At 46.1% G+C, this 9,794-nt stretch overlaps 3 protein-coding genes across 3 annotated transcripts; 2 read left to right on the plus strand and 1 right to left on the minus strand.

Annotated features, from left to right (window-relative positions):
• Nucleotides 1-2,611: 2,611 nt before the first annotated feature.
• Nucleotides 2,612-3,298, plus strand: BT62DRAFT_1008798 (uncharacterized protein; the record flags this gene model as incomplete). The annotated part of the gene is made up of 4 exons (XM_043177489.1): nt 2,612-2,765; nt 2,933-3,017; nt 3,078-3,119; nt 3,157-3,298. 4 exons carry the CDS (start codon nt 2,612-2,614, stop codon nt 3,296-3,298), a joined length of 423 nt encoding a protein of 140 aa, XP_043037235.1.
• Nucleotides 3,299-3,331: 33 nt separating this feature from the next.
• Nucleotides 3,332-4,370, minus strand: BT62DRAFT_988114 (uncharacterized protein; the record flags this gene model as incomplete). The annotated part of the gene is made up of 6 exons (XM_043190098.1): nt 3,332-3,641; nt 3,693-3,722; nt 3,772-3,851; nt 3,908-3,983; nt 4,041-4,196; nt 4,317-4,370. The coding sequence occupies 6 exons, from the start codon at nt 4,368-4,370 to the stop codon at nt 3,507-3,509; spliced, it is 531 nt and encodes a 176-aa protein (XP_043037236.1). The 3' UTR covers nt 3,332-3,506.
• A 1,825-nt stretch (nt 4,371-6,195) lies between these two features.
• On the plus strand, nt 6,196-6,914 carry BT62DRAFT_921685 (copper/zinc binding superoxide dismutase; the record flags this gene model as incomplete). Its single annotated transcript, XM_043184337.1, has 4 exons — nt 6,196-6,285; nt 6,340-6,488; nt 6,535-6,738; nt 6,791-6,914. 4 exons carry the CDS (start codon nt 6,196-6,198, stop codon nt 6,912-6,914), a joined length of 567 nt encoding a protein of 188 aa, XP_043037237.1.
• Between the last annotated feature and the right edge of the window lie 2,880 nt (nt 6,915-9,794).

A 9,794-nucleotide genomic window follows, 5' to 3' on the forward strand; every position in this document is an offset into this window, starting at 1 on the left:
CCTGCGAGACCTGCCAAAGGGGGAAGGCGTCCACACAACCGAAAGCAGCTCCGCTACACCCTAATGAAGTACCAGTACAACCATGGACCCATATATCCGTGGACATGATCACAGGCTTACCTGACTGCAACGGCTATGACACGATCATCGTCATAGTCGATCGCTTCTCCAAGGCAATCATTCCGATAGCGTGCTCGACGGAATTGAATTCGGAAGGGTGGGCAAAACTCCTATGAGATGAGGTGTACGCAAAATATGGGATGCCACAAGTCGTCATCTCGGACCACGGACCACAATTCGTTTCCAAATTCCTTACCGACCTATACAAGTTATTAAACATAAAACCCAACGCATCCACAGCATACCATCCACAGACGGATGGGCAGACCGAACGCGCAAATCAGGAAGTTGAAAAATACCTCCGACTATTTATCAACCACAGGCAGGACGATTGGGTCGAATGGCTCGCGCTCGCGGCCTTCCAACACAACAACAGAGTCCACTCCGCCACGGGCCTTACCCCCTTCTTTATAAACCACGGCAGACATCCTTACCTGACGCAGACAAGTCGCTACAAAACGACGACTCCAGCCTCCACGAACTTCGCCGCGACTATGGAAAAAATACACGCAGAGACAAAGAAGGCGCTCGATAAAGCGGCGACAACCATGAAACAACAGTACGATAAACACCGACGCCCTGCATGCGAGTACCACACCCATGACAAGGTGTGACTAGATACAACAAACCTTCACCTGCCACGGCCTAAACGAAAACTGGCCGACAAGCGCACCGGACCCTTTCCAATCCTTGCGAAAGTTGGCGAATCAGCCTACAAACTGCGTTTACCAACCACATGGAAAATTCACGACGTATTCAACGAGTCTTTATTAACACCATACATCGCGCCGGCCTTCCCCAACCAAGAACGACCTCCTCCACCACCCCCCGAACTGATCGATGACGAAGAGCACTACGAAATCGACCAAGTACTAAACCATAAACTACGAAAAGTAAAAGCCCGCGGGGGCGGCACAACAACAACGGTCGATTACCTTGTCAGCTGGAAGGGCTATGGACCGGAATCCAATCAATGGATCAACGAAAAATACATGAACGCCGACACAGCAATACACGACTATGAACTGTCCCTTAATTAAGCCATCGGGACGATGGTCTTAAGCGGGGGGTAATGTTACGATTTATTCCTGTTTTCTTTCCTTTTACCCCTATTTATGCTAAGTCAGAAGGCACAAGACCGTGGGAAGCTTAGTCAGCACAACTAAACCCTCCCATCGTTACACTATGATGGTCGCGCTCAACGACATACAATCACCCTTTTATGTACAGTAGCGACGCTCAAGGACAATGAGCACAATGGACGCAGACACACACAATAGGCAGTAGTATAATTAGCAGATGACGACACAGTATTTAAGGACCATAGCTCTCGCTGGGATACCCCAGCTTCGAGCTAAAGTTTATTCACACCATTCTACCTCGAGTCTACTTCTGACCTTGAGTCACACCGTTCGGATATACATATAAGTGAACTCAGGTGATTCCTCGAAGTGCGAAGGAACATCTGTTTATCACGTGTATCAGTCCATGTGACGCTTGGGCTTAACAGAATGTCTGACTGTAACAGTGTCAGTACTCCTCTTGATCCACACACTAAGCTATCCAGCTCAATGTCCCCTGCTACTCCAGAGGAATAGGAAACCATGTGGCATATCCCATATCTCCAGATCCTTGGCTCTGTAGCATACCTGGCCATCGCCACTCATCCTGACATAGCTTTTGCAGTCAGTGTCCTATCATGTTTCAGCAAAAACCCTGGATTGAGGCATTGGGAGACCCTGAAACGCCTCCTCAGATACATAAAGGGAACAATCGACCTAAAATTGACATATTCACCTGATGCCACAAACCCAGACCTGTTCAAAACATACACAGATGCAGATCATGGTGGAAACCTAGACAATGAGCACTTGACCTCAGGATATGTTGTCAAGATGGGCACAGGTGCAGTCAGCTGGATGAGCCAGCTACAATCTATAGTAACCTTATCAACCACAGAGGCCGAATATGTGGCTGCTGTCTCTGCTGGACAGGAAATTCTGTGGCTGCAAAATCTGTTCACAGAATTTGGCTTCCATCATCTGTCACCATCCCCACTGCTGATTGACAACCAGTCTGCTCTCTCTGTCACTCACAATCCTGATCATCACAGTCATGTCAAACATCTTGACCTCCACTTCTACTGGTTACAAGACAAGGTTGAGCAGGAGCACATGCACATTGAACATCTTCACACAGAAGACATGCCTGCTGACATCTTCACAAAGGCCTTAGGGAAGGAGAAGATGACTCACATGATCAGGCTGTTGGGTCTTGAACTCTGAGAAGTATTGTGTCAAGGGGGAGTGTTGCAGGATGACACAAGTACCTGATGTCAACCTTATATAAGCATAGACAGTTTTGTCCTGAGTCGATGGTCAATTGCCTTTAAGCAATTGACCATCATACTCAGTCTGGCCTATTATCCACTGCATAAAAGTAACCTGCCTGCAACATGGTCATGGTCAGTTTCGGGGGGGTGGGTGGGATTATGGCGACTACTATCTATCGCCAACAGGACTTCCCAAGATACGTTCCGGGGATCATGGCAACGATCTCCCTACAGGTGTTTCTGTTGTTTTTGCTCGGTGGAATGACGCTGCACTTTTGGTATGAGAATAAGAGGGCGAAGCGGAGGGAAGACAGTTGGGTTGGGGTATTTTTATACGTGCTGTGATTGTGTGGATCGGAAGGCGCGATGTCGGACTTAATCTTACAAGTAAAGTAAAGTAAAAATAATGTTTAGTACTCTAGACTCTACATTGTGGAGATGGGAGTCACCATGAGTGGTATCCCCGTTTTTATAATCTAGGGAGCCTCGTCTTCGCCGAGCTTTCCGAGTGTGGGGAGCTCGCTGACAAGCCACTGAAGGAGGGGCTCGAGGAAGGTGTCGGAAGGTGAATCAGCTGCCCATGATCACCCCTGGGATCAAGGCATTCGCTCGCGCGCTCGAAAAGGGATTTGCGTTCAGTGTTACAGCCGAAAGATGTCGCCTGTTCGTAGGTTGCATAAATCGTGTGGTTGATAATATTGTAGCACCCATACAGGTGAATTGGATTTCTTCCTTGGATGGGTGGCTCTAAGGCGCGTAACTGTACAGCTGTGGTGGAACATCAGTTCAGTAGATGCTCATAGACACTCGGCACTCGGTACTCGGGTCTTTGCGAAATGGGTCTGAACGTCGAAAGACGACAATGCATGAAAAACGATTCAAGGGACGGGTGGGCTTGTCTTCATAATGAATTTGGCTACACATTTTAAAGTGCTACGGAACAGAGCGTAGGCATCTGCGATGGTACTGCACGAGAACGGAATTATGTTTCTATAGCCTTCACCTAAGGAATAATTTAAGGTAGCCGAAGAAATGTTGAAACTGCAGCATACTGTTACCCTACTACACCCGAAGATGTAATCAACACTTCTGTCCTAGGCTGGCCGCTTGGTGTACCCTGCTTCTCAATCTCCTTCACCAAATCTATGCCTTCAACAACCTCTCCGAAAACAACGTGACGACCATCCAACTACAGAAGAATCAGCCTCATAACAATGTAGACAGAGGACAGATGACAGACCCAAGGTGTTTTTACGGTCGTGACAAAGAACTGTACGGATGATTAGAAAATACCGCAGAACTGACGAGTCATGGCATGCCTGGGATCCATTGGTATGAGCACCAGCGTTGGCCATTGACAGAAGGCCGGGCTTTGTATGCTTCAACTGGAAGTTCTCATCTGCATTCTCAATTAGATTGCGTGGGCTACATGAGAGCAACGAAGAAACGGCGCACCCTTGAACTTGGCTCCGTAAATCGACTTTCCACCGGTCCCGTTATGTGCCGTGAAGTCGCCGCCTTGAATCATGAACTACAGCACGCGAGCATGAGAAAGAGCACCGCAAGCAGAGAGAAAATGCTGGCTCACATCAGGAATTATCCGATGGAATCCACACCCAGCATATCCAAATCCGTGCTCGCCCGTCGCCAGCTCCCTGAAATTCTTCGCAGTCTTTGGAACAACGTCATCATAGAGCTTGAAAATGATCCGTCCTGCGGGCTTGGGACCGATAGAGATGTCGAACTTGGCCATATTAGCGTCAGATTGTTCGCTGCTCGATTGTACACCGCTCACTCACGAAGACGTTCGCCCTACGAAAACAAGGTAAAATATCAGCAGGGCACTACCGATAGGTAGTAATACATACAGAGACTTTCCGGCGCTCGCTGTGGACATGAATCGACGCAAGTAGGACATGATGTTGAAGCAAAAGGAAAAGCGGCAGTGGCAGTGATAGTAATACACTCAGGCAAAAAAAAGACGGAAGCACGTGATGCGATAACGCCGCGTTGATCGCGTCTGTGGCGTGGGAGTGACTTGCCACGCCAAGCCTCAGGCCTGCGAGCGCACGTCCTTAAGACTTGATAGGTCCTCAAGCTCAAATAGCGTTACGAGCCATTGCATGAACTCACACTAGCTCCAGTAGAATGTTACTACCAAGCATGCTGCCATTGTGCCTTCATTTGGATGAAATTATAGAATGCCACATACAATAGCACCTTCGCGTTTCGCTGCAGTGGCACGCTCGTAGCTCTCCATCAGTGATCTGATTGGCTAACGCGGAACAGTCTATACATCTCGTTGGATGAAGATGCGCATGAGATGCATGAGTTTGACCCTGGGAGAACATGAAAGTGTATTCTTTCGAAGGCTGCTTGTGAGAATTTACAGCTTCAGCGCACCAGATAGTACGATTGAAGCATGTGGCCACAACACAGAGATCAGTAGTACACTCTATCACCCAGACATCAGAATGCCTCGTCCTCTATTTTCACTGTCTTATATCCCAGGAAAGAAGCCACGATTTCGTTCCCTCCTGACATCCATGAGCCGTGCTTGTACACTGGGATGTTGGTCAGGTCTTGCGTCGTCTCCTGCTTAAGGGCTGTGCGACGTCACCGTATTGTACGGTTGTTGGTAACCTTTATACGGAAGACGGACTGAAGCCGAACGTGCCCTAATTCTCCTGATGTTACAGTTGAACAACACGTTTATATCTCCTCTGAGAAACTGATCTGTCCTTTCCTCAGAAGGTCTCTTCCCGTGCTTGTACAGCTATTCATGTAGGTGCGTCCTTTCGCTTGGGCTTCCTGCATCAGTTAAATAGTCTCGTACAAATGAATGATTTGACAAGGTTCATGGATACCGGCCGCTTTCGACTGCCGACACAGATAAACCTCCGATTGAAGCCAGAACTGGATCCCCATTACGTCTTCGGCAGTTTCCATTATACCAGAGCTGAGTCGTTATTCCATCATTGCGACTAGAGTTGATTACCTTCATGGCCCTACCTCATATCTTCATCGACTCTAGCCCCTTTGACTGACCTGTCCGGTATTTGATGATTATTTCTCTTTCACTAGGTTTGCTGCAGATTTGCTCGGCGCAGGCTCAGTATGTTTTACATCCGATACTCGTGACCAACCAGCCGTGCTTCAATAAATGACATCAGCGTTGAACATTCCGCTATACATTGCGCTTCGAGTCGTAAAAAAGACTTCGACTAAGGATATCAATTATATGGATTAAGTGTCTCAGTACGTTCAAGTCTTGCTGCAATATTGTGCTCTCACAGAGATCGCAGATTCCTCGATGTCGATCCCAGATGACAAATTCATATTGAAACAAGCCTCTCGAGGCGGATTTGATCAATATAATCAGCCTTCGTCCCTTTCATGTATCTGCGGCCGATGTATCCACTCATAAGTCAAACCACAAGCCTCGTGAGTCTCATAATAATCTGGCAAGCAAGGATTTCTTTTCTCGACAGATTATAGTCATTGGCCAATATTTGATATCGAACGCATAGCGGTAGCAGCAGCCACGCGTGCCCAACGAAGCTGTGGACGTACCTGTATCCTGTTAGAGTGAGGGGCGTCAAAACTCTCCGCCAAGGCTCAGATACGGCGAATTTAACCGGTGTTGATCACGACCCATGTGTGTGTCAGGACCGCGATTCTCACGTATAAAGTATATAAAGCGTATCCTGGCTCGCTCCCCTCGCTACTGCGTCTCATCCAACATGTTCAAGTATTTGTTACTCGCACTTGCAATCTCCCTCCCCGTCTTTTCTAAGGCTTTGGATGATTCCTGCCCGTGTGCCTTAGCCCGGGTACTCAGTCCAAAGTTCTCATTCTCTTTCAATATTAACCACAAATATCCGTAGGCTGTCGCCGTCTTAAAAGGACCATCTATAGTAACTGGAACTGTCATATTCACCCAATGCGCATGCGACAAGGACGGCTCCGAGCCAGTTCATGTGGAGGGGCGTATCCAAGGCCTCACTCCTAATGCACTGCGAGGGTTCCATGTCCAGTACGCTCATCGTCTCCTTTCCTCTCTTGTACTGATAATGCCGTAGCCAATATGGGAACCTCACAGATGGCTGCACGTCTGCAGGAGAACATTGGAATCCCTTCAACGCCACGCATGGAGGTCTCAAGGCTCCCATAAATAAGAGACACGCAGGCGACCTCGGAAATATTGAGTCTAATGGAAACGGTGTAGCGGTTTTCGACATAGCTAATGATCTCATGACACTCAAAGGACCACTGAGCATCGTTGGGTACGTTCCACTGCACGAGCTCGGCAGATGGATTATTGACTTATTTGCGCAGCCGTACCATTGTCGTTCATGCGGGTACGGATGACTTGGGCAAAGGCAATGCTACGTCGCTTATAAATGGCAATTCGGGTGCCAGATCCGCATGCGGGGTCATTGCTATTGGTACAAAGGATTGACATTTTCTGATAAAGAGAACCCTTTCAGGATGGGCGTAGTCTTCTTATTTACAAATGGACATGGACCTTTTTTTTTGTACGAATACGCCATTGTTACACGCGTTCTCTGGACTGTGCCTAAAATAACTCATACACGAATTTATGGGTCCTTTGCCTAGCAGCCACGTTAACGCCAACAACAAGTGTTACTTTGTTTCGATTCAGAACAATGTTGATGATGACAGGTCGCAACGTGAGGGGCCCAAGTAATCTTTATTTAAGGTGGGGTTCTCTCTCTGCCCATCTCTCATATTCGCCCCTCATGAGGAATCATCCAAAGAGACTCCGAGGGAAGCCTGCAGTCGGCAAGGAGTTTCCAATACCCATTCCACATCTTACTTCCCCACAAACTTTCCTTTGCAAGGATACACTGGAAAACCAAATTATCAGACATGGCTCACATCCTTGTCTCTGCAGTGTGTATGGTTCTGGAGGGTGCAAGTGGCATTTCTTCTATCCATACCAGATGATCATTGCCATGCACCAAGTTCTTCCATTCCAGGACTTTTGTGAACTGTCATTATGAGCATTATCAGTCTTGATTTCTCCTGTTATACTGATGAATTTTCTACTAGTGGCAGTGGCACATGTTTGCTCTCAGAACCAAATCCCAAAACACTCACAGACTCACAGAGGGAGACTTTCTTTGTGAAGCCTTTGCACACAAATGAAGACCTCACATTTGCTATTATCAAAATGCTCACTTTCTCATCTCCAGCATCCCAAGGACCTTGGGCTGAGAACCAAGGAGACAGAATTGTTTGTTTAGGGTGTGGATGTCGAAGTGACCTGGGTACTTAGCCAGAACATCATGATTCTTGTTCAGGTATAGAAGATGCAATCTTGAGATCTGTTGTTGATGTATGGGAAATTGAGGCACAGAAGGTGAAGTCTTAAGCTTGGGCCATAACACAGTGGCTGTTGGAATAGAAATATACTGTGCAAAATTAAGAGAGTACTCCAAGGATTGATTGGCTTGCATAGCTAGTCAGATGTGCTCAAGACTTCATGTTATGCATCGTGACCAGTTGTGTTACTGACAAATCATGATCACATGCTTTTGTCATAGTGGCACTACAATCACATATCTATTCAAGCCCTGTCCTTTACAGTGAATTGCAACTGTCATTGAGTTAATGTTGGAGCTCACACATCATGGGAGTGAAAGCAAATAAAGTACTCATGTTTCAGAAAGAAATAAGAGATATTCAACCATATTACTCTAAGAAAGTGATGCACATTTGTAGCACTTAGTAGAATACACCATTAGATATAACATAGACCTTACACAGCATAGCAATAAGTGGAAACATGGTGAACAATCACTGTATCTAGTAGAATACACTGCTAGATATAATGTAGACTACAGGATATTGGTCAGTGAGATATATGAAGTAATACAAGTAGATACTCACTCTCACACAGTGTAATGATAAGCAGAAATGCAGTGAGAGTGCTCAACAGATGGCAGTCAGTATATATTGTCCATCCTGACATAAAGGAGTATTGAGCTTAGCCAGCAGGATATGACAGAGCTTCTGCTTACTAATCTAACACTCTATCTCAAACAGAGTGAAGTCCAAGCTCAGTAGCAAAGTGCTTCACCTTGGCTGAAGGTAAAGGCTTGGTGGGAGCATCAGCAACCATGTCCTCAGTAGGACAATAAACAAGATGAAGAGAGCCTTCACTGATGACTCAGTGAATATCAATGTGCTTGATTTGAGCATGATATTGATGATCTTTTGAGAGTGCAATGGTGGAATGATTGTCAGAGAATGAAGTTGTAGCCTCAGTAATCAGTGAGAAAACTTGAGAGAGCAGACTGTGAAGTCAGAGTACCTCCTTTGATGCATGTGTTACAGCTACATGTTCAGACTCCATAGTTGAAAGTGAGACAATCTTCTGCTTTTAGATGATCACAAAACAGCTCTACCATTCAGCATAAAGGTGTATCCAGTAATGGCATGCCTGTTCTTGGCCATACTCTCATCAGCATCCACATATCCATGCAAAACTCTTCCATTTCCTTCAAATGTCAACCAGTAATCCCTCATGCTCTTCAGATAGTGAAAGATGTTCTTTACAGCTCTCCAATGGGCCTCTGCAGCAGCTGTTAAGTATTTTGAGACTGTTGTCATGGCAAATGTGATGTCAGAGCATGTCCTGAGCATAACCCAGATTAAAGAGCCAACAGATTCCCTGTAAGAGACATCTCTTATGGCTGCAATTTCTCAGATAGAGGCTGGTGCAGGAAAGAAAGACAAGCAGAGATTAACATCCACTGGTATAGAGATTAGCTTAAAATCTTCAAAGCTATAGCAATGAACAATGGTGTTGGTGTATGAGCATTGAGAGAGGGAAATAGAGTATGATCTTGATGCTGAGAATCCAGTGCAGCTCCTCCAAGTCCATGACTTCCATGTATTTTGCCATTCCCTCCTTTACCTCTTGTATTAGATGCAATAATGATGCTGTGATAGTGCAGTCATCAACATGGACAGCAATGACAGTCAAGTTTTTGCCCTCCTGCTTGTAAAACACAGCTTGATCAATGTCACACTGCTTGAATCCTAGCTTCACCACCAAAATATCAATGAGACATTGATACCAGTGATGCTCACTCTGATTTAAATCATACAGAGTCTTTATGAGATGACAGACTTGACCAGGATGAAAGCCAGACTCAAGATAACTAGGAGGTTGATGCATATAAATGATTTCTTCATTGGTGAGCTTTCTATTCAAGTATGCACCCTTGATATCAACTTGATAGAGCTCTAGGTCAAGTGCTGCTGCCATAGCAAGGATAGAATGGATTGATGCTAGTCTTGCAACAGGAGC

Source organism: Guyanagaster necrorhizus (assembly GCF_019112545.1).
Source record: "Guyanagaster necrorhizus MCA 3950 unplaced genomic scaffold BT62scaffold_21, whole genome shotgun sequence".
Lineage (NCBI taxonomy): Eukaryota > Fungi > Basidiomycota > Agaricomycetes > Agaricales > Physalacriaceae > Guyanagaster > Guyanagaster necrorhizus.